The sequence below is a fragment of the Ictalurus punctatus genome, chromosome 18 (assembly GCF_001660625.3).
Source record: "Ictalurus punctatus breed USDA103 chromosome 18, Coco_2.0, whole genome shotgun sequence".
NCBI lineage: Eukaryota > Metazoa > Chordata > Actinopteri > Siluriformes > Ictaluridae > Ictalurus > Ictalurus punctatus.
In genome coordinates, this window is record NC_030433.2 from 6,173,910 (window position 1) to 6,198,493 (window position 24,584).

At 42.9% G+C, this 24,584-nt stretch overlaps 1 protein-coding gene across 2 annotated transcripts in view; it reads left to right on the forward strand.

The window, feature by feature from the left end:
- Positions 1–24,584, forward strand: part of dym (dymeclin) — an 87,714-nt gene that overhangs the window by 18,221 nt on the left and 44,909 nt on the right. For both annotated transcript variants that reach the window (XM_053687952.1, XM_017492477.3), the window contains exons 8-13: positions 545–678; positions 12,299–12,484; positions 12,898–13,076; positions 13,450–13,575; positions 15,622–15,735; positions 16,079–16,173. In XM_053687952.1, the coding sequence (XP_053543927.1) occupies positions 545–678; positions 12,299–12,484; positions 12,898–13,076; positions 13,450–13,575; positions 15,622–15,735; positions 16,079–16,173 (834 nt within the window). The remainder of the gene's footprint in view (positions 1–544; positions 679–12,298; positions 12,485–12,897; positions 13,077–13,449; positions 13,576–15,621; positions 15,736–16,078; positions 16,174–24,584) is intronic.

Consider the following 24,584-nt stretch of genomic DNA (forward strand, 5'->3'; position numbering starts at 1 on the left):
AACAGAAAAAGCATGAATATCTGATGGACTAATAACTCTGTTACAGTTTTACCTTTGATACTAGAGGCTCATTAAAAAACGAATAATAATAAACTAACACGCGTTCTTTAAATCCGTTTAATCATGGTGTAGGTTGTTGTTATAGAAATGAGAACGAGCGCATGAATAATATAAAGCTGTGATTCGGCTTTGCCTGTCAGAGGGGCCGTTATGGAATGTTAATTAAATGCACGTTCCTTGTATAGAGACACCCTTTCTCTAGACGACGTTAGCACGAATAGTTCTGAGAATTAACACCGGTCCTACCCAAGACTCTGACCCAAACCTGGTCACGTACGGAAAAGATCGCGTCACATCGAAGGTCTCGTCAAATATCGAGCCGTCGAATTACCAATCGAATCCTATCGCTTGCAAGCCCAAGATTTATTTACACAGCTACTATTAATGTAACTCCGAGTGTGATTCGGAGGCTTGTCGAATAATCCCAACTCTTATCTTGTCTTGTGTGTTTTTTTTGTTTGTTTTGTTTTTCTTCTCTCTGTAGTCTGAATCTGACGAGTCGCTTGGTGAAGACTCTGCTGTATAACTTCGTGCGGCAGGAGAAATGTCCTCCAACTGCAGCCCACATCTTCCAGCCACAGGCAGGTCTGCTGTACGGCCTGGCCTCGGGGGTGGCCAGTGAGTAACACTCTCTCACTCTCTCACTCTCTCTCTCTCTCTCTCTCACTCTCTCACTCGTGAGCTGACTCGCACTCCTATCTCAAGGGAGCTGTTCAGTAGCCAGGAGACGGTGGGAGTAACACATGCACTCGTACTCATTAAATGGAGAATGCTGCTGTTTGGCGCTACTGGAGCTGTAATGTAAAATAAATTGGTGTGTGTGTGTGTGTGTGTGTGTGTGTGTGTGTGAGAGAACACGTGAGTCTGGAAGGGTACTCGAGGAGGGTGTGTGTGTGTGTGAGGGGGAGAGCGAGATTCAGACATACAGGCATACAGTTTGCTAAGGTTTCAATGCTTCCATTAGTGTAGTAGTAAACTGTAGACCCTGGAAGGAAGATGAATGTTGTTATTTACTGTAGATTTTTGGTCACACAACTCATTTCACTTTTATTTACCGTGATGCTTTTTAGAATACGTGTGATGTAATCAGATCAGGATGTTCATCTGGTCTTCCTTTAATCACTCCGTTAAACGATTCACGCAAGAGACAGAATGTCTGTTTGTCGGTGGAGAGGGGCTTCATGAAGCTCCTGTCACATGACAAACGACAAACTTTTGCTGTATATGTTCCACATCATTTGGCAGTAAATTTGATTATTTCCACCAACATAAGTTTAGACACACTCATTCTTTATTTTTATTTTTTCCACATTTTAGAATAATGAAGTCATCAAAACTCTGGAGTAACACAAATGGAACTATGGGAATTATTTATCCAAAATAAATCAGAATAAATGTAGTATTTTAGCATCTTGAAAGTAGACATGCTTTTTGCCGAGAATTTCCAGAAATGTATTCTTGGCGTTTTCTCACCCGATTTCTTGAGGAATTTCCCTGAGATGCTTTTTAAACGGTATTAAAGGAGTTCACACCGATGCTGGACTCTTATCGGCTGCTTTTTGGAATATTTCACTCTGAGTCGCCCATTTAAAATAAATAAATCAGAAAACTTTTTTTTTTTTTTTTTTTTTTTAAATAAAATTTTAAGTCTGGAAAAAGTCTATTTTTCTTAAATGACATGCAGTTTCCATCAACAAACACTTTTAAATCACCAAAGCCCCCCCCCCGAAGTCCCTCAGCTAGAATCCTGAATCTGAACTCGCTTTCATTAACCCAAACTCAAAAATAGTGACTTTCTCACAAGTCATCCTTCACCCAGTATGTGGAGTCTTATATGGATCCAGACGTTTGTCCTCCACCTTCATTATCACTCCATCACGTTTTCACGTCCAGTGTATTTTTCTCTCTCCCTCTCTCTGAGTGGCAGGCAGGGTTCAGGTGAGGGACACGTCAGATGATGTGTCTGCTCTGCTGAAGCTTCCTTCCCACGCCACGTGAACTTACAGTATACTGTCAGAAACGTGCATCCAATACTCCTAACACCAGCCTCTCTCTCTCTCTCTCTCTCTCTCTCTCTCTCTCTCTCGCACACACATTATGTAGAACACACACAAGAAGAAGAAGAGACGCAGTGTCTTTTTACAGTGTCTGTGCGTTATATGCGTGTCTGTGTAGAATGAAAGAAAGTACATATGATCTTTAATCCTTCCTTCAGGAACTAGGGATGAAGTTCTCGTCCCTCTCCTCTACCTTTCATCTCTCCACTCGTCCTAACTTTCTGTAAACTTTTGTCTCTCTCTCTCTCTCTTTCTTTCTTTCTTTCTTTCTTTCTTGGATTTCTTTCTTTCTTGGATTTCTTTCTTTCTTTCTTTCTTTCTTTCTTTCTTGGATTTCTTTCTTTCTTTCTTGGATTTCTTTCTTTCTTTCTTTCTTTCTTTCTTTCTTTCTTTCTTTCTTGGATTTCTTTCTTTTTTTCTTGGATTTCTTGGATTTCTTTCTTTTTTTCTTGGATTTCTTGGAGCCAGGCCTGAGTAATAAGAGACAAAAAAAAGTTTTTTTAAACGATTCTGAGTGATCGAAAGGTTTTGATTCATTTTCATAACCACAGCTCTTACAGTAGTTCTGGATGTCTAACATGTTCTAATATGTTACAATAACAACAGAGACTTGTATGACAAATGCTCCATGTAGATTCATTCAAATGAAAAAGTACTGCGAATCATTTCTGGCATGTGGAATCGACTCCGGAGCTTCGGCTCTTTGTTTTTCAGTCCCTGGGCTTGGACGTGAACCGAAAGCTGGACGATGACTTGACTTGACTTCACGCACAAGATGTATGAAAAAATGAAAAGTTGTCCACTAAGAAAGTGAAAGTTGTTTAACTACGCAAGCTAAATGATCCAAATAGCGTAACGACTCTCTGCCCAATATGTTTCGACCAAAGTAGGACATGATGATGATGATGATGATGATGATGATGCTTTGTGATGGGGCAGAAAAGATAAACAAACAAAGCCATAAACGTGATACAGTTAGAAAAGTGGATTTTGCGTGCATTTCCTCATTTGAAAGTCGCTTTGGATAAAAGCGTAAATGTAAAGAAGATGGGACGACTCAGAAGAGAGCTCGATGGTTAATAAACATGATTCAACCTTGTGTGAAATATTGCTCATAACCCAAAGCATACGCTGTGTCATGAGGCATGTCCTGAATTCCCGGCATGTTTTTGTTTTTATTTTTATATTATACGTTTCTTGTCTCATTTTTGTTGGGGGGGGCAGATGTTTCAGTTGTGTCCTGTAACACCTCAAAACAGTGCAGACAGACAGCTAATGAGATTATTAACATCTCTGACTCACAGTTGTGGAGTGTGTGTGTGTGTGTGTGTGTGTGTGTGTGTGTGGGCGCAAGTGAGTCATCCTGTTCAGCGGAATCCAGACAACACGCTCTTATTGTCTGACAGGCAAAGCAGACGAGCTAAATGCAGAATTGAGCCTTCTCCCAGCGCATGCTTTCCCTATTCCTGTCCTCCATCCCAAACCACTTGCCAAGCGGAATTCCCACTCCGAACGCCAGAGCCGGTCCTGTTTCCGACGCCGGGAGCTTTTGGCTCTCGCGAGCGCCTGTGAGAATTCCCCGTTCCAGATTTGGCGCCGGTGAAACCACGTATCCTGTAACTCCAGGAATGAGGCTCGTTGCCGGAATGTGTTCTCGGTTACGGCTTCCTGTCATTTTCCGAGATCCTGAAAAGACACTGCGTCGGTTTTGTTACCCATACCGAACGCATACGTTTAGTGGTTTGATGTACATTAAATCATGGGCTTATTTTCCTGAGTGCAGAAATGTTGTTGTTGTTGTTGTTGTTGTTGTTGTTGTTGTTGTTTTTTTTTATGCTTTGGAAGATAAATTCATGGGAACATAAATCAAAACGGCCTGAGAACGTCGAGTGGATTTTATATAACCGTCTTTCCATCCTTTTATTTTACACGTTCGGTCCTGACTGTTCTATTACGGCTCTCGGGACTTCTTGGTATCGGTGGAACATGTAATGTTGATATTAACCCTTAATGTCATGTTGAGTTAATGTTTAAAGTACAGTTCTGCTTTCTTTGAGTGCTATTGCATTGTCCGGCTTTGTGACAATTAGGGTGTGTGTGTGTGTGTGTGTGTGTGTGTGTGTGTGTGTGTACGGAATACAATAAAACTCTTGGAGCTGTGTCGTTGAAGGAAATAATCACTCTAAAGATGATTATTTTCCAATAACAGGAAATCCTGAAGTGTTTTATTCCTCTTACATCACAGCAATTTGCTAATGTTTACAGTTTTGTGTTTATTAAAGAATCATACTTTTTATTATTTAAAAAATACATATATTTTTTTATCCGTTTATACTTACCGTTAACGTTGTGGAACATTCCTGAGACAAGTTAGTTCCTATTATTACTCGCACAGCAGAAGCTTTAATCAGTCGTCCCGTCACTTTCTCTTGAAGTTAATGACGGATTGTCAATCCAGAGGTTCCTCGGTCCTGAAGACTTTCCTGTGAGTTTACAAAGTCTCCACACTGGAGACTCCTTCCAGTGCCAAGTGAAGATCTTACAGAAAATGTCCCCATATCAACGATTATACTTTTTGTTTGTTTGTTTATTAAATCTGTTTATTATTAGTTGTGCATTACCTGAAGCGTCCAGCATCCGAGTCGTTGGTATAGAAACGATAACGGTTGCATTAATATAAACTTTCGAGTTGCCTTGCAGCCGGAACTACTTTCAAAGCTGCTGTTAGAGAGAATGATTCGATGTCTACTGGCCGATCATATTTGAGAATTCAACAGTGCTGTGGGGTAAATTATTATAAGATGATCATATTCATTGTTAGTTGGAACAGCGTACGCCTTTTTTTTTTTAAAGGAAAAAGGAGCAGAGCTGAGCAGATTTCCAGCGGGGGGGCGGAGCTTCTTTCTGGGCCAGAAAAATATTACGCAGCCTTGAAAAGAGTCAAGAGACCTGAAAAGAGAATAGCGCGATCCGTTGCTTGTTTTATATGATGTTCTCAAATTATATTTGTTATTTTCATTTTTATAACGTACACTGGTTTTTAATGAAAACCGTTGTGTATTATATAAAGGTGTATAAAGCGGAGCACCGTATCACTTACTGTGCGTGTACACGTTCCTGTAACAAATCGCTCCTCGTACGTCTCCGAGCTCCAGATGTGCGCCGGCCCGATCCGGATTAGTGATGTCTCCATGACCGTCCTGTCGGCCTGCGTGGGGGCGAGGAGCGCAGAGGTCATGGAGTCAGAGGAAGACCACGGGGGATGAGATGAAGAACGGAGGAGGTTATGGCGTGTGTCTCAGAAGTGAGATGGCTCAACAGAAACGTCCGTTACTTTTTAACACTCTGCCAGAAGTTGACTTTCTGCCTCTCTCTCTCTCTCTCTCTCTCTCTCTCTCTCTCTCTCTCTCTCCCCCTCTCTCTCTCAGTACTCTCATTCTCCAGCAGAAGAAAATCTGGCAGCGTTTATGCTTTTCAGTTTGTACAAACGGAGCGTACATACGAGGAGGAGAGAAAGGCAGACGGACTAAAGCGTCGCTGCGTCACGCTGTTGAGGAAGATGTGACGTGAGGGCTGAATTCCACTGCACCACTATTTGCATTGGGGTTAAACCACTAGCCAAAGTGACGATAAAGGTGCACGTGGAAAGAATTTGAAACTAAAACACTCAATTTCATTACAGAGTAAGCCATCGGCGCACACGCGCATGTTAATCGTTATAATTAACGTCATTCAGGAGGATTTCTCCTTTAAGAAACCGGACAGAAGGCGTTGATGTACACCTGTATTATTATTTATTTATTTTCCCTCTGGCAGATGGTAGTGCATGACTAACTGCCCTAATGTCCTTCATGTGCACTTTTGTTCTAAGGGAAAACAGCAAGGATAGCTTGGCTGTGTTTCAAATTCACTCGCTGTAAAACTTTCCTAAGCCACTTTTTTTGTTGTTGGAGAACCTAAAATACTGAATTGTGAAGGATATGGTGGCATTCAGCTTTTTTTTATTTTTATTTATTTTATTTTTTTTAAAGAACATTTTTCATGGCAGCAGGGAGATTGAAAGAACCCCCCCCCTTTTTCCCTCTTTTTTTTTTCTTCCCCTATCTTTCTTCTCCATGAGTACTCTTTATTTATTTATTATTTCTTTTAAAACTGATGTGTTTATTTATAATGAGGGTATTCATCTAAAATTTGTCCTGCTACATAAGTCTAGCTACATACCTAGGATTCCATGAGAGGGATCGCGGATAGCTTCCAATTCTCATGATTGCTATCTTGTCTGGCGGTTTAAATGCCTTTTGGAAAGCACGGTGCCTGCACCGCTTTAAGATCGTTAGGTTTATTTACGGTTCTGACTTTAGTTTCGCCAACGTACCTGACTTCGGTAACGGGAGATTTAAATAAATAAATAAACTCTAGCAGGTACAGCCCACTCATAACCAGCATCCGGTACGGTTCAGTCCATCCAGGATTTTGCGATTGCAGAAAGTAACGCGCAATCAAGGAAACTCTGCGATTTTTTTATTTTTATTTTTTTATCCAAAACATGATGTCATCACAAAGCGCATTTAGAAAGAAATAATACCACATGGCACGTGTGAAAGTAAATCTATAGTTTGGGGGGGGGGATCACATGTGGAAATGAATTAATCACGGGGGAGGGTCACGGTGAATTACCAAAAATCGGTTCATCCAGGATTTCGCGAACGCAGAAATGAACGCCAGATCAAGCAAATGCCACAATATTCCGAGGAGCGTGCAATTTTTACAATTACCGCAGATTTCCCTCAGCCTCGGGCCAAGACGCGTCGGGTGACGTCATCAGGACGTGCGTTCAGCCAAAACCCTCTTCGATTCACGTGCATTGAACACGAGTACAGCTAAAAGGTCTCATTTACCAACAAACGCCGCTGCGAAAGACCTCGCAAGACAATTCCGTGCGATTGTGACTTCGCCAATTCGTGTCGTTTTCCCATCTAAAAAAAAAGTCTCAAGTCGCATCGCAATTATTTTTTTAAAAGCCACAGCAACATCGAGCATTTTTGGACGCGACAATCACACAAACCAAACAAAAAACCCTCAGCGGAATCCTGTACGAACTGATCGAGTGTTTTCTGCTTTACTGACATGACTTCTGGCCGCGCCTCCTTCTCTTCTTTCCTCAAAGCCGCAGGCAGTACTGTTGACAATAGTTAGGAGGCGACGATGTCATGTTGCACACGAGCCAAATGGAATTAAAAGACAGAAGTACGACGGGTTCATGCGAAGACATTTCTTTGAAAGTCAGCAAAACACTTCGTTTGTCGATTCTCGATTCACGTAAACAGCCATGTTTTAAAAATCCTGGAGTTTTTCCATTTTAAGCTCACATTAAGCACACACCGTCCTCCCTTCCTAACGATCGATTCACACATTCGACTCTCACACCACTCTGAAGCACGAGTCCATCGATGACCGTGATTAATCTATACCTCGCTCGCACGGGGTCAGCGCTCGGCGGGTCAGTGGAGCCATTCGCTCTTCCTGGTCAATCCCTCTGTCCCGCGTTCACCCGCTCAGGTATCGATTTCACATCTGTAGACCGTCTTTCCATGTCTTCTTTCAGTTCTGAGCAATTCTGTTGGATGCAGAAATTTATACCTGCGTGAGCAGTCTCGCTTGCGAGTGTATAAGAAGCGAAGGTGCGCTGTTCTGGGACACATTTATCACTCGTCTGTTAATTTCTCGTTGCATATTGTGCACCAGAGAAACCTCTGTAATTATTGTGGTGTGATGTTTTTGTCATATCACTGTCCCGTACTGTAGTTTCTGTGTTGGTCAGAATATCACCACTGTTGTTGTTGTTGTTGTTGTTGTTTTTAGACGTTTGTGTGCGGTGTTAACTTGTAGTCGCTTCTCCGAATGAGAATTGTTCAGTGCTGTGCTGGACTCTCGGAGTGGCGCAGACCTGCCTGCCCTCAGTGCCGAGGTGAATCAATGAGGTCCAGACTCCCTCCATCAATAATCTACAGCTCCGGCACCAGCTGCAGCCACCGGGTCACTGAGGTCAGTGTGTGTGTGGAGGAGAGAGACATCAAGATAGGAATACATACACACGGAGGAAAAGGGATTGTGTGTGTGTGTGTGTGTGTGTGTGTGTGTGTGTGTGTGTGTGTGTGTGTGTGTGTGTGTGTGTCCATCTCCTAGGAAGAAAAAGTCCATGTCTGGATGAGACAAAAAAAAGTGTGTGTGTCTTTATCATAGATGTTAAGCAGAACTGTAATGTCATTATCTGTCTGTGTTTGTCCAGACTGCAGGGTCACTGAGGTGAAAGTGTGTGTGTGTGCGGGAGTGTGTAGACGGGTTCTGATTTGGAGAGAGAGAAAGAGAGAGACCTGGAATGCTCCCCGGTGAATATTTGTAGTCGGCGTGTGTCCGGACTCCCGGAGGCCGCCACGACGTCATTTATTCGCAGCTCGTAAATTGAAAAAGAAAAGAAAAGAAAGCCGCCGCACGGTTCCATCACCTAGCCCGAGTGTAAACGTGGATCCGCACGGACACGTTTACGTGCGCCAGAGCTTCTCGAGCAGCATGTTGGAGAAACGGGGATAATACATCACCCGCAACTGAAACCACTAACACCGTGTTCTTCCTGTGTGTTTCCCTTCTACAGGGGTTTGTAGTCGCGTCGCTCACACGCTGAGGACACCACGGGCTGCACGATGGGAACGTATTTAGAGTATAAATATTAGCTTAATATGTGATCATGCAGTAAATGGACAGCCATCTTGGGGTTTGTGTGTGTGTGTGTGTGTGTGTGTGTGTGTGTGTGTGTGTGTGTGTGTGAGGAGGTGAAACCATTTTTAAAATTTTGTTTTTATCCTTTTAGTCTACAGTTCTTCACACCCAGCTTTCTAAAACCATCCTGAAGTTAAGTTGGAGAGAGAGTCTGCAGTGTGATGCTCACTCTACCATTTAGTTATGATCTTTATGTGGGGAAACTCTAGCCAAGATCCTTTACGTAATAACTCTGCATTCATTAACTTTTTTTTTTTTTCCCCCTCCTTGTAATCCTTGTTGGAGGTGTAATGGTGTGAGTGGTCTGTGGAGCATATAAGATGGTGTGTGTGTGTGTGTGTGTGTGTGTGTGTGTGTGTGTGTGGCAGGCCAAAGGTGAGCCAGGTAAGCCGGAGCCGTGGCGAGTGTCCGTGTGTGCGCGTGAACGAACACGAGACAGGTTATTCTCAACGTGTTTATCACGTCTGTTGGGATACAAACGTGTGACAAATTAAAGGAAAAAAGCAGTTGTGCTGTAGGGGGCGTTTTTATTTATTCCACTTTGCTTCAGTATGACTTTTTTTTTTTTAATTGGCTTGTCTGCTTAGAAGGAAGCTTCACCGGAGAACTTGATTAGCTTTCGCCACGAGGAAGCATTTCTATCCAGGTGGGCGTGGTCTCTATCAGGATGATTCCGCCCCTCCAGCAAGGCATGAGGGCTCACTGAGCGGTTTGACGAGGATTTAATGATGGATATTATACGCTATGGCTTTCACACTTGCCAGATATCAATCTATATATATATATACATACATACATACATACATACATACATACATACACAAACGAACTCGTTCGAAAGTTTACACACTCTCGATTCTTAATGCCGTGTCGTTACCTGGATGATCAACGACTGTTTTTATTGTTGTTTTGGGATAGTAAAAAAACACAGTATCCCGGTAACAAGAATCAAGCGTGTGTTGTTTTATGTATGTAGCGCACAACATGTTTCTTCACAACACCTTAAATCCAACGTGGCTCCTTTTTACGGTGTACATGCTCACTACTTAGGGTATTGTAGTGTATTCAAGCAGGACTTTTTTATTTTTTATTGAAAGGAGACATTACGTATTAGATTCCAGAGTTGGGACCCGTGTTTGTGGCGCTCGTGGCTCTGATTAGAAGTAGTCGTAAGCAGAACATGAAGCTTTTTCTTTTTTTTTTTGCAGCTTAAAACCTCAGCGTCAGCAGGAAACGGCAGAAAATGGTCACTTTGTTTTTTTTCTGTTGATGTTTTTTATGGGGTTTGTTTGCTAATCTTTTTGCTCAGGTTTGGCTCTGACCGGTGGGGCCATCATGTCTAACCACAAGTCATTAGCAGTGGAGACAGACATCCCAGCTATGCCACACACAAACACACACACTCACAAGTGCTTAGTTTTATATTGGACTGTACGTGACCATGGGAAATAATAAATTTTTTATAGACAGACAGTCCGTGAACACAGTCAGCATGCTACACACACACATATATACACACACACCTAAAGCTTCACACGGCGTGCTGTGAACGATCCGTGCTCCAAGGCGTTTGGAGCCAGTGTGTTTCTCATGTCTGATTGATTACTCCGCACCACTCGTGACCACATGACCTCCAGCTGACTGAACGTACAAGACCGGGTCCGGGAGAGTGTGACACTGATTACAGAGACGCTCCGATCCCGACATGTTAATTAGGGAACACTGCGTCCTCTAGATGGGGATAAAGATACACTGAGGCCTGGTTTCTCTGCAGCAGAGCTAATAAATGAGATGTGTGACTTTGAATCATTTTTAGCTGGAAGGTGATGCACACAAGTGTGTGTGTGTGGGGGGGATGATTCTCTCTGTGGGTCTTTCTGCTTCTCCCTGTGTGTGTGTGTCTCATTCTTCATGTCTCTCCATGTGCCTCTCTGTGTCTTCCTGTCTCTTTGTCTGTGTTTTTGTGTGTGTCTGTCTGTCTCTCTCTGCGTCTGTGTTTCTTTGTTTCTTTGTGTATGTCTTTCTGTATCTGTCTCTACTTTCCTGTGTCTGTGTTTCTCTGCATCTGTGTGCCTCTGTGTCTCTTTGTCTCTCTGTATGTTTTTCTGTCTATCATTGTCCCTGTCTGTCTCTGTCGCTTTCTGTGTCTCTCTTTGTGTCTCTTGGTCTTTCTGTCTCTTTGCCTCTCTCTTTGGTGTGTGTGTGTGTGTGTGTGTGTGTGTGTGTGTGTGTGTGTGTGTGTGTTTGTGTGTGTGTGATTGGAGCATCTACTCTCCCATAATGTTCCTGTATGTGTTGGAGTAGCAGGTGTTGTGTAAAAGCCCTGATTTCTGTATAGAATTGTAAATGATAAGTAGACGCATTGTGACTCGTATTCGGCTTTGTTCAAAATTATTAATCGACTTCCTAAGATAGACTTGCTCTTTCTGAAAAGCAAAACTACGTGTGAAATACGGGAGATGGCTATTAGTCACTGTCAGTTAAATAAATAAATAAATAAATAAATAATAAAGAGCGGTGCTGTGGTCCTTGAGTCACAGTTTGGGCTTCCATCACCCTGACCGTGACCTTCATCCCAGGGCTTTTTAGAGGAAAACCCTGAGGCCAGTGACGGATCTGATGAGCCGGAATCCAGTATTAAAACAAAGGAATTGCAACACTTCAAGCGCGACTGTCTCTTCCCAGAGCTTGTCGAAACTTCATGTGGCCTGCAGCAACGCTTTCCATTACTCTGTATGATTACTGTGCAGAAGTGAAGGTGTGTCTCTCTTTTCGGTTTCTTTCTCTGGGAATCGGGTGCAGTTGGAGAAATGATCATTCCTTAGATGTGCAGCGGATGTGAATGAAATGTTCTGTGGCCTTTAATGAGTGTTGGGGGGAAAGATGAATCCGATGGGAGTCCTGTGTTACTTCCTCTTACTCCAGCTAAAAGCATGCTGAACATACACAACCTTTTATTAACATTCTCTGTCTGTGTGTGTGTGTCTCTCTCTCTCTGTTTCTCTCTCTCTCTCTCTCTCTCTCTCTCTCTCTCTCTCTCTCTCTCTCTCTCTCTCTCTCTCTGTCTCTCTGCCCATTTCTCTTTCTCAATCTGATTCTCTCTGTTTGCCACTTTCTGTCTCTATTTTTTTCTGGCCATCTTTTTCCCCTTGTGTCTCTCTCCATCTTTGGTATTTTCTCTTTATCTTTCTCTCTGTCTGTCTCGCTTTCTCTCTCACTCTTTCTCTCTGTCTATCTTTGGCTTTCTCTCTCTATTTGTCTATATCTTTGTCTGGCTCTTTCTGTCTGCCACTTTCTGTCTCTCTCTTTCTGTCCATCTTTTCCCTTTCTCTCTCTCTCTCTCTCTCTCTCTCTCTCTCTCTCTCTCTCTCTCTCTCTCTCTCTCTCTCTCTCTGCATATTCAGGTGGGCTATGGAGCGTGTTTACGTTGGGAGGAGCCGGCAGCAAGCCTGGGGTGGAGCAGGAACACAACCCATTACCGCTGTCCAATCAGAGCCTGTTATTACTGCTCGTCCTGGCCAACCTGACAGACGGCGCCGACTGGCCGAACCCTTACAGACAAGCCATCACCTGCTTCAAAAACACACAAGGTCCTCTATCTCCTCCATCTCAAACAGCAGATCCGCCGTCCTGTACATCACCCGAGTTTATTTACTGTCCCGCGTCCCCTTAATGCTCAGCAGATAATGACCCATCCTGTACATTAGCATAGCGCTCCGTGCCCTGTGGAGCATCAGCAATGGGAGGGATTCCTCGTTTCTGAGACAAGGACAAAAATACCATTAACAAAGTTGTTATTTACTGAAAGTAGTAATTACACACAGCCTCTAAGCATTATGTTTGGGAATGGCAGCAACTCCAGATAACTTTAATATTCCGTGGCACAACTTTTTTGAGGATTTCTCAAACATAACAGTTTACGCAGTAGCAAATGTGTATACATTGTTTTTTTGTTTGGTATGTATTAATTGTGTGCGTGCGTGTGTGTGTGTGTGTCTCGCAGATACGTCCTCTATCTCATCTCCGCAGCCTCACACGTTTCAGATCAACTTCAACAGCCTGTACACGGCGCTGTGTGAGCAGCAGAGGTCGGACCAGGTGACACTTCTGCTCTACACGCTGCTGCACCAGAACCCCAACATGAAGAACTACATGCTGTCCAGAACCGACATGGAGAATCTGGTGAGCATGTCCTGGCGTGTTGCATTCTCCATTCCGATTGGTCAGAAGGTGCTGATTTTCATTTTCTATAACAGCAGCGAGTTCAAATCGATGCACTCGTGCTAATATGTTCATTTCTATGGTAACAAGATACAGTACGGGTTGTGTAATAATAACAAAGGCAAACGTTGTCGGTCAGGAGATGTTTATTTCCACGTTTAAGCAAGGAGTCTCCAGCATCAGCACTTTGGACTTGTTTCGCGGATGTTCTGTACCATTAAACGCGACTATAAACGGATAAAAAGGCGTGTCGTTCATTAATGCGTAAAAATGGAAAATTAATCAGCTTCAAGTGGCGATGTCGTTGATTTTATTATCTCTCTATCCTCAACAGGTGATACCAATTCTGGAGATCCTCTATCATGTCGAGGACAGAAACTCCCACCATGTTTACATGGCCCTCATCATCCTCCTCATCCTCACCGAGGACGACACGTTCAACCGCTCCATACACGAAGTGGTTAGTGCGCACACACACACACCCAGGTTTAATTGTCCCATCTGTTCCACCTCAAAAAGCAGTTTATTTTCTAAACATTTCATCACGTAGACGAGTTCTCAGCCCAAACACGGAGTTAAGCCGGGCAGATTCACGCACACTGCACCCTTGTGACCCAACACCATTATTGTCGCTTTTTAATTAACAGCCAGTCTGAATCACTACCACCGACGTTGTTTACGCCCTACCCGTGTAACAATACCTTTCGAAAGCATTTCCTGTCCTGACTTCCTGGGCTGTTAGGAATGTTTCAGGTATTGTTTGTAATCCATCATGGTGTCTGTGATGATTAGGGTGCAGCAATATTTGTGTATAACCGCTCCGCACCAACTTTCCTGAAGCATGTGAGTGTGTGAGACTGTAGTGCAAAGAGCGTGTGTAGCATCCAAACAGAAACACCAGTTAGTCAGGTGTGTGTTGGTACGTAAACAGTGAGCACAGCTGTACAGTTTATCAGATTTTTATTTATTTATTTATTTTAAACCAAATCTTTTCCACGTAGGCCGGATGTTTATATGAGCCGGTCCGGACGGGTGAACGTTTGTCGTTTTGACCTCGTGTGTCTGTAGAGCAACGAAGATCGAGCGTATTGGCGTGTACATAATGTAAATTTTTGCATATAGAGTGTGTGTGTGTGTGTGTGTGTAATATATAATATAATATAATATAATATAATATAATATGATATATTATATATTATATTATATTATATTATATTATATTATATTATACTATACTATACTATACTATACTATATTATTTATTTATTTATAGGGCGCACGGTGGCTTAGTGGTTAGCACGTTCGCCTCACACCTCCAGGGTCCGGGGTTGGAGTTTGCATGTTCTTTCTGTGCTGCGGGGGTTTCCTCGGGGTACTCCGGTTTCCTCCCCCAGTCCAAAGACATGCATGGTAGGCTGATTGGCGTGTCTAAAGTGTCCGTGGAGGAGTGGAAGAGGACTCCAGTGGCAACCTGTGAAGCTCTGGTGAACTCCATGCCCAAGAGGGTTAAGACAGTGCTGGAAAATAACGGTGGTCACACAAAATATTGACACTTTGGGCCCAATTTGGACATTTTCAATTAGGGGTGTATTCACTTTTGTTGCCAGGGTTTAGACATTAATGGCTGTGTGTTGAGTTATTTTGAAGGGACAGCAAATTTACACGGTTACACAAGCTGTACACTCACTACTTTACATTGTAGCAAAGTGTCATTTCTTCAGTGTTGTCACATGAAAAGATATCATCAAATATTTACCAAAATGTGAGGGTTGTACTCACTTTTGTGAGATACTGTGTGTGTGTGTGTATATGTATATATGTATGTATATATGTATGTGTATATATAATGTATGTGGTTAAAACTTTCTCATATTTTCCATGACAATCCCGTCCGAAACTATTGGATTAGCAAAGATTAATTTGTTTGTGAATCTCTGCTATAAACGTTATTCCCTCACTAGCGAGTCTCCTTTTATTTTTTTTTCTCTCTTGACGTTAATAAGACAAAAATAAACCCCCGCAGCAAATTGATAAACTTCTCTGTCCCGAAGACTTGACGATTCCAAAGCACTGACGCTAGAGACTCCTTAAAAATATGCTAAATAAACACGTCCTCACTGGACACTTTTTAAAATCTGTGCTACTTTTTCATAAATATTGGCACCACTTCAATGTGGTGACTCTCTAACCTTTACAAATGTGTTGTGTGTATCTTTGTATGTTGTAGTGAACAGGTTTGTTGTGTATGGTGGCTATCAGGCTATCAATTTTTTTTTTCCTTTTCACCATCTCTCCATCTACCACTTCATCTTTCCTCTCAAACTCTTTCATTCACACATTACATGCTTTTATTTGCTCTATTTGTACTTTTATGGGGTTTTTTTCTCTCGAGAAAGAATTCTGACCAGCAATGATTGAATGCTGTCTTTGCTTCTCTCTTTCTCTTTGTGTGTGTGTGTGTGTGTGTGTGTGTGTGTGTGTGTGTGTGTGTGTGTGTGTGTGTCAGACGCTGAAGAACATAAGCTGGTACACGGAGCGAGCTTTAACAGAGATTTCACTCGGCAGTCTGTTAATCCTCGTAGTGATTCGCACCATCCAGTTCAACATGACCCGCACCCGGGTAAGACTCCTCCACACACTACCTAAACTATTTATATTCCCGACAATACGGAGCGATAGGAATAGAAGAAAACAAAGAAAAAATGGTGCGGGGGGGCGTGCAAGGGAGCACATTGAAGCCTTTGAACATCCAAAATTCAGGTTTTCTGTTGCGCTGCATTACAGTGTACTGATTTTTATGAATATAAATCTCACGTTTAAATTCTTAGTACTTGAATTCGCAATTTATTTTTTTTGCGGGGATGGGGGATTATTTTCATCCTGGAATTCAGGTCGAGCCTATGGGTCGAGTACATGTGAACACAATTTCTGATCATTTTTATGTTCATCTTATTTTTTTTCAGGATAAATACCTGCACACAAACTGCTTAGCGGCTCTGGCCAACATGTCTGCCCAATTCCGCTGCCTCCACCAGTATGCTGCCCAGCGCATCATCAGGTGTGTGTGTGTGTGTGTGTGTGGGTGTGTGTGTTAGCTGGCCACTGGCCAGTTTCACAGATGGCCTTATCTGCATCGATCCAGAACCCTGGTCGAAAAGAGCAGCACGGGGAACTAGTAAAACAGACGTCCATACATATACTCACAGCACACACGAGGAAAATAAACATGTTTACCTGCCGAGCGCCGTACACACACGGCTCAGATTTCAGCTCGCGATGTTCCCGTCACTAATAATGACTCTCAATGTTTGTCAGATTTTATTTGTCGGAAAATTGAGTTGCATTATTCAGCCATTCATCGGCAGCGTCACCTGAGCACGATGAGAGCTTTTTAATGTGTAAAAGCGTATTTATTTATAAGAGGAATTCAAGGTTTTTGTTGTTGTTCATGAGCTTCGCATCCAAAGAAGCCAAACTCTAAAGAACATAAGATGTGAACACTTATATGCCACTTATACTACTAATACTTTATTTATTTATTTTTTGGATACCAGGTGGAAAATTGCGATGTCTTTATATTAAAGTGACCAGAAAGAGAGACCGAATCTGAAATGAAAGGGCGGGGGGGGGGTCGCACTTGAATTATGGTAGTCGATGCTCTGCAGTGGCCATGCTGCGTTATTGGAAAGATTTAGCGCATGCCGTGTTTAGGAGCTGCTCTTTGTCCTTTTAGTCGTCATTTTGTCTTTTGCGTCTCTGTGAGATTTTCCCTTTTATGGAGTTGTGTGGGTGTGACTCTAAGCTGAGAATACTCTTGGTGATTTTTGGCATGTAAATGCAAATCAGCCTTCATGAAACTTTTGTCATTTCTTTTCATGAAAACATTCACACCCATTGTTGCGTGTATTGGTACACAATAAGAGAAAATATATCCAACAATGTGTACAGTTCTTCAACTCAGTAACTATTAAGTGTAGTAATTATTTGGGAAATAATAATAGTAATGTCACGAATCGCTGCTTTAAGGAACTAGCCTTCTGAAAGTTTAACGTCGTCGTACATTCGTAAAACCAGAACATTGCAGCAGCGTTCTTCCAAACACGTTCTTCCAGAGCTTTTGGAGGTCTTTAACGGCAGGTTTGTTTGTTTTCGGGTACGTCTGAGTTACTACCCGTATAATTTTCCTCGTCTTCGCTAGCCAGATTTGCCATGACTTCATTCGGAGGGAAGAATCCAGCCCTGAGATGAGAGCGTAGCATGCTAGCAGGCGTCGAGTGTTGATCGTATGCCCTCATTCTGTCTGTCTTGAACTCGAGTGTATGGACGGATGTAATGTGGAAAATAAGAAAGCATCATGTTATTGAATTTGTTTGACCATCCCTTTTTTTTCCCAGCGTCGACCTTTTTCCATCGCTCATTGTCTCTGGCTGAGGAGCCGGCCATCCGCTGCCAAGGTGGATTAGCAAGACGGCAACGACGTGTCGGTTATTGAAGGAGAGCACAGCAATGATGGCAACACCGTATTTGCCTTAGCAACTGCCCTTATGGCTGCGATGCAAGGGGCCCAAGCACCCTAATTACACATTCCAGTGTTGGATTAGTGCTGCTAGCGGTTAGCTCGCGACATGGTCTGCGATGTGGCAGATTTTAGGCTGGATGCAAAAAAAAAAAAAAACGCGTTTTGGGTTTCAGTAAGGTTTTTCATGCCGTGTATTACACACATTACAGCCACTTTTATAGAAACCCATTAGAGGAAAGTGTAGCAAGGGTTTCTTACTCGAATTAGGAAAAGCAAACATTTGCTGGCACTCATTAATAAGTGGAAATGTTTTGCTATGCTAAGTGTTTGTTTTTTTAAAGCTCTAGTTTGGTGCTAGCTGAACTTTTCCTTTTCTCTGTGCGTGTGTGTTTTGTTTCTTTAGTGATTGTGTTGGTGCCCACTTTTCCTGTTCTGGTGTTTAGTTTGGCTCCTGTGTGTGTGTTTGGTGTTGGGGTGTGTGTGTGTGGCTCAAGTGTAAGAGCATTTTCATTCTCTGTATTCCCCAACTTAATCTGTGTGTGTGTGTGTGTGTGTGTGTGTGTGTGTGTGTGTGTGTGTGTACGACCTGGAGTTCATTAATAATTGTCCAACAGCGGACCAGTAGAAGATCCCAAAACATCAACAGCTACAACAGACATGAACACACAACTACCCTCGTTTCGAAAAACATGGGAAAAACACTGTGATGCATACTGAAAGACAAACAGTCATTTGATGACTACACACACACACACACGAGGCATGGCAGGACTGTTATAAATGTAACGTGGCTGTAGTCCACTTTCCACTACCCGTTCCAGCCGTTTGCCAAGAAGCACTCTCTGCTTTCCTGTGCGCCGATCGGCTCAGAGTTTTACGAGGCAGAGCGCTTGGCCGTGCATCACTCGTTTCTCCGCTCCCAGTTGCTTCAAGATCATGGAAATTCTTTGTTGTCGGTTTAATCACGGCTGTTGCGATGCATTAAACTCGCGATGGTAGCTGCGTCGGACTTTACGCTGCTAAAACGTTCCAATCTTGTTCTGTAAAAAAAAATTTGCTCAGACGAAAACTAATATATACACCCACACAGCGGAAAAGTTATGTGCTTCCAACTTTGTGGTAAGAGATTTTGGAAGAAGCACACACAGGTGTGACGGTCAGGCGTCCACATACTTTTGGACGTACAGCTTGCATGGTTTAGTAGTTGGATTGACGTTATGCGGTATCTCAAGTATAACGCTTAAGTGTGAGCAGAAAGCACGAACTCTTTCGTGTTTACGGAGAACGTCCGGACTGTTGAGACGGTGAAGTTTCCTGAGAGTTGATTGGAAGGAGTCTCCGGTGTCGGTGCTTTGTAACAGTTATACACCTTTTTATTTATTTATTTATTTATTTATTTATTTATTTTAAGCTGTTACCGTAGAAACAATGGTGTATTTGAATGAGCGCACTAATACAAACTTGTTATTTATTTATTTATTTATTTATTTATTTATTGGCTTGTACTTTTGGGTCTACTGTCAGAGCCGCTGTTATAGACAATGAAGCGACTCCTTCTGACCAATCAGAATCGAGCATTCAACAGCGCTGTGCCACATGTGGTGGCAAACACCCTGTAACTGCCGTATACACAGCCACATACATGAGCAAGAACACAACAAGACAGCAACTCTTCTCTGGCTCGAGTGTCTCTTTCTTGTACTAATTAATTCTCAGAACAAATCGCTCTGCTGGTTGAAAGAGCACAAAAACGTGTGCTATAATCGGTTATTTAGAAACATTTGGAAACGTAACGTTCGACCGTTTTTTCCCCCGTGTAGATCCAGCAGCTTTTGGAAGGTATTTGGGAACTTGGTCTTTGACTCCCGGGCGCTGCCAAAATCCTGATTGCTGCTCCGCTCTTGCGGTCGAGTATTAAAGCGGTTTAATGACTCCAGTCTGTCCAGACGAGGCTTCTTCTTCTGCGCGCAGGAAGCGAGAGGAAACGCGAGGCCAAGTCGGCATTAGTCGTAAAGGATGAGCCTGAGCCGGACCACACACTCGGCATCGCGTCCCTCTCACTCGTGTGAATAGTGCTGACCTTCTAATCTCTTTGTGCTGCATATCGGATTTGTGGAAACGGCGTGCTGTACATGGCAGCATGATATCAGGAGGGGAGGGGGGGACGATGGGGGTGCTGGAGGTCGTTTCGGAAGAATTTATTTTTCTCTTTCTACTGGACGTGTCAAAATCAGCATGTTTCTCTTAATAATAAGCTCCCTGATGTGAAGTCTCCATTTTCAGAGCTACAGGCTGTCGCTTACCGAGCGTCTCGGTGCCGTTCGATCAAAATAAAATGCCGTTTGTAAAGAATCAAACACTCGAGGAGATGTTGTTGTAGGAAATTGATGAACAGCAGGGCGGTATGATAAAGCAGAATGTTTTATTCCTTTTATATCCCAGCAATTTACCAACAATAAAAAAAAAATAAATAAATCCATTAATAAGTACATTGTGTTGTGGAACAGCATTCCATATAATGTCTCTTGTTACCACAGATATGTACAATCACGTTACCGAGAAACCGCAAATGGAGACTCCTTCCAAAATTTCCACCCTCTCACACCCCTTACACACGTCTTTCTTTTGTTAGGAGCAAGCTAGCTTCATCCAGACCCCCCAGGAGTTTTCGCCAAATCAAGTAAACGCCGCGATATTCGGAGGAGCTTCACGGTTTTCAAAATCAGCGCAGATTTTCTGCAGATTCGGGCCGAGACACGTCATCACGACACGCGTTCAGCCAAAGCCCTTTTCGATTCACATGCGCCGAACATGAGTACAGCTAAAAGGTCGCATTGAGCAACAAACATCACTGCGAAAGACGGCGCAAAACAATTTCGCACAATCGCGATTTCACCAATCAGAGTAGTTTTCCGTCAAAGAATTCTTCAGAATCCTGTACCGACTGATTTTCCTCACAAAACAGTAAACTTTACTGATGATTTAACAATAGCAATATACAGCACTCTATAACTCATTTAAAGGTAAGAAGCACCTCCTTCTTTACTATTAATGCCACGTTAATTCGACGTCACTGGCTGAACTCAGGGTTGAGGAGACCGTTCCAAGTTCCTGAGTAGGAATTCTCAGTTGAGGGTGTGGATTGTTTGTTTATTGGTTTGTTTGTTTGTTTATTTGTTTGTTTGTTTGATTTTTCCCTAGTCGTAGGATGGAAATTACGCGTTACAAATTCTAGTAGAACGCAGCGTTGCTATGAGCGTATTAATGTGGCTCAGGTGGTAGAGCGGGTTGTCCACTAATCGTAGGGTTGGCGGTGCGATTCCCGGCCCACATGATTCCACACGCTGAAGTGTCTTGGGCAAGACACTGAACCCCAAGTTGCTCCAGATGGCAAGTTAGCGCCTTGCATGGCAGCTCTGCTACCATTGGGGGTGTGTGTGTGTGTATGTGTGTGTGTGTGTGAATGTGTGAATGGGAACCAGTGTAACGCGCTTTGTAGAACCGCTACGGTTAAAAAAGCGCTAAATAAGTGCAGACCATCTATCATTAATATGAACCTATGATTTTTTTTTTCTTCAAATCCCATTAGTCCCCACTTCAGACGATACTCTGTCTTTCGTACACTTTTCTGGCCACAGCCTTCAGAACAATGACTGTTGCATTCTGATTGGCTCTCGCACGTCCTTGTATTGTGTTACATGCCCCCGTTTATTACATGCCAAGATTTAAAACAAAACACGCTCACAGAATCAACTGTAGTTTGTCAGAGCGTTAATTCAGATACCATCGGATTTCGCGATGATGGAAAAGATGCGACGACGATGACGACAAACAAAATCTTTTTCCAAAGAAGATCAGATCTCCCACTGATTTCTATTTTATATTCTTTTAACAATTACAAACTAATCTACATCTACTGAGCTCTTAAATTTAGCAACGCGCTGTTTCTTATTATTATCTTCAGTTGCCTTTCTCTCCCTCTCTCTCTCTCTCTCCCTCTCTCTCTTTCTCTCTTTCTCCCTCTCTCTCTCTCTCTCCCTCTCTCCCTCTCCCTCTCCCTCTCTCCCTCTCTCTCTCTCTCTCCCTCTCTCTCCCTCCCTCTCCCTCTCTCCCTCTCTCTCCCTCTCTCTCTCTCTCTCTCTCTCTCTCTCTCTCTCTCTCTCTCTCTCTCTCTCTCTCTCTCTCTCCCTCTCTCTCTTTTCCCCCCCCATGCTGTCTGGCACTTTCACATTTAACACCCCAACAGCTTAGGTTAAAAAAACCCCAGAATAAAACCCTAGTTCCTCAGTAAGGAGCGGATGACGCACACGGCGACGCTCGTGCTAATGATTTAACGGCTCTCCCGAGACCTGTTTGTTAGGCTGAGAATTTTTTTTTCTCCCCCACTTCTAGTTCTGTAGCACGTATTGATTTTGTAAGCGATGTGTGAACCAGTCTAGCAGTTCATACTAATTGGAACACATTCTGGATCTCGTTCTCCTCGAACCGATATCGACCATTTTGATCTCGGATGCATTCCGCAACGCAGTCGTGACAAATCGGCGCCTCGGTTTTAACCTTAAGATGGACGGTTATTCTTACTAACGTACTATCGGAGGATCGCTGCCTGACTTTCTGCTCCGTTTTTTATTACGTGTTTGGTTGTTTTACCTTCTCACACAAAGCTGTAGCGAGAGCCGGCTTGTACATTTCAGAATTGCAGCAGTTTGCTATTGGGTCTTTCTTAAAATATATGGTGGCTTTTTAGCGATGTCTTCATGTTCTATTTGGAAATTGAACGAATAAAGGAAATTCCTGATCGTTTAATGTAACGCCATTACATTACTTTAAGTCGGTGGAGTAATAGTCACTGGTGTCATCAGCACAATTTTTTTTGTTGTTGTTAAAAACAAATCAATAAAAAATTAACAAATAAAACGTATTATTTCCGAGACAAATTGAAGGTGTAATTCTAACGACTCGTCTAAATGATGCGAAAGGAAACTAGAATCGTGTTTGGACAAACCCTGCCGGTGTCGGTTAAAACGGCCGCTCGTCGTATCTGAACTTTGACCCTGGAAGTACAACTTTCTGTGATTTTTACACCAGCTAACACCAGTGGCATGCAATACAAGGTCGAATGTTTTTGAATCATTTATATCGTTATAACCGTTTATAATTATGCTGATTTCTGTATTTAATGAAGTGATTTTGAAGTTATACGGTGACGTTTGTGACCTGAAACGCGCGAACCCACGTCATGAGCGATAATTAAGGGATTAAGGGTTTGTTGCTGTATTCTGAGAACGACCGAGATGGTTTGTGTGAAGCGAACGTAAACGCTACCCTTCAGTGAACTGGCTTTTTCCAAAAGGGGATTTGTTTTGTTTTTTTTTATTTTAGTTTAAAAAATAAAAAGCATTAAAGTCTTAGCTCTCGGGCGTCTCCGTGTCCTCTAGCAAAGGCTCAAAAATCATAAAAACTGTAGCTGTATTCATTTAGTTGTAAAGCATAATGCTCTAAATGTAATGCTTTAAACTCACACACACACACAGACTGATTGTCAGGGTGATTTATAAATACGCTAAATATCAAGCACGTACGCTAATCGCTGATCTGTTTTGTTCATCCGAGCCGTGTGCGTGGAGGGAAAAAGCCGGCAGGAGCTCAACCCAGGAGACGTGAGAGACGGAGCTGGTTATTTTTAACAGTGAAGACCATCAGGGGAACACACCATACCGTCTACTGCTTTTCCTCCCGCTGTCTCTCTCTCTCTCACTCACTCACTCACTCGCTCTCACACACACGCGCGCGCTTGCGACTGTCGCCAGAACACTTTGGAATAAGAAAATAGATCGGGGGTTGAGAAGTGCGAGGAAAGCGGTGACAGAGTGAGAAAGTGGGGATAGGAACGCACAAATACAACTGAGAATTCGGAGAAAACACATATAGGCATAGAGACGGTGGATTTTCGAGGAATGTGTGTTTTTGTGTTTATGTCTCTCTCTCACTCACTCACACACACGCACAGATTAAAGCAACAGGAACAGACAGTCTGAAGGCTGTGTGCGCGCCGCTGGTCCGGCTATGCGTTTGTCGTCTCAGCAGGTCACAATGACACAGCTTTCAGGCGCTCTGTCTAGCCCAAACATCTCTCTCTCTTATATATACACACACACACACACACACGAACAATAGCACAGTCTGGCACCCGGCTTCCTGTTTCTACCCAGACAGGACCACCTGCCACTATCTGCTCATCCATTTATCTTCAGACTTTGCCACACACACACACACACACACACACACACGCACAGTATTCAGCTTCTGTTTACTCTCTTTAAATGCACTCTGTGTCTAATAATTACTCCTGCCTTTGTATCTGGCACTAATCCTCGCGCTTTAATCATTTTCGAATGATTTATAGTTTCGTTTCATCCTCAATGTCTTCAATTTAGAGAGCGAACAGCTTCATCTTTCTTTTTAACAAGCTACGCGTGCGAACGCGCTCGTCTCCCGAGCCAAGGTTAATACTGTTCGTGAAAAATGAGCCGAAGTGAAATGTTCAGTTAAACAGCATGAAAGAATGTAGTTAACGGAGGCATAGAGTGAAAAGTGACATTAAAGTGAAGAAAAAGTCAACTCGAGGTGCGAGGTGCGAGGACGGTGTGTAAAAGCAGCTAGTGCAGATGAAATATCCAAAGCTAATCAACCTGATTTCGGGGTGAGGAGGGGGGGATGCTTTGGGAAATTTTTGGCGGTTAAAAAATAATACAAGTAAAGAAAAACCTCCTGAATTGAAACTTGCGTTTTAAACGCTTAAGATGTTCGATAGAACATTTCAGCAGAAGGTTAGTGAAGACTGTGCCACGCTGACATTATGGCTCGATGATTGGTCGGAAGGTGGTTGATGATTTTTCTCTGACTGTCGTTTCTCAGTTTTACCTACATCAATGTACTTGTTCTAATAC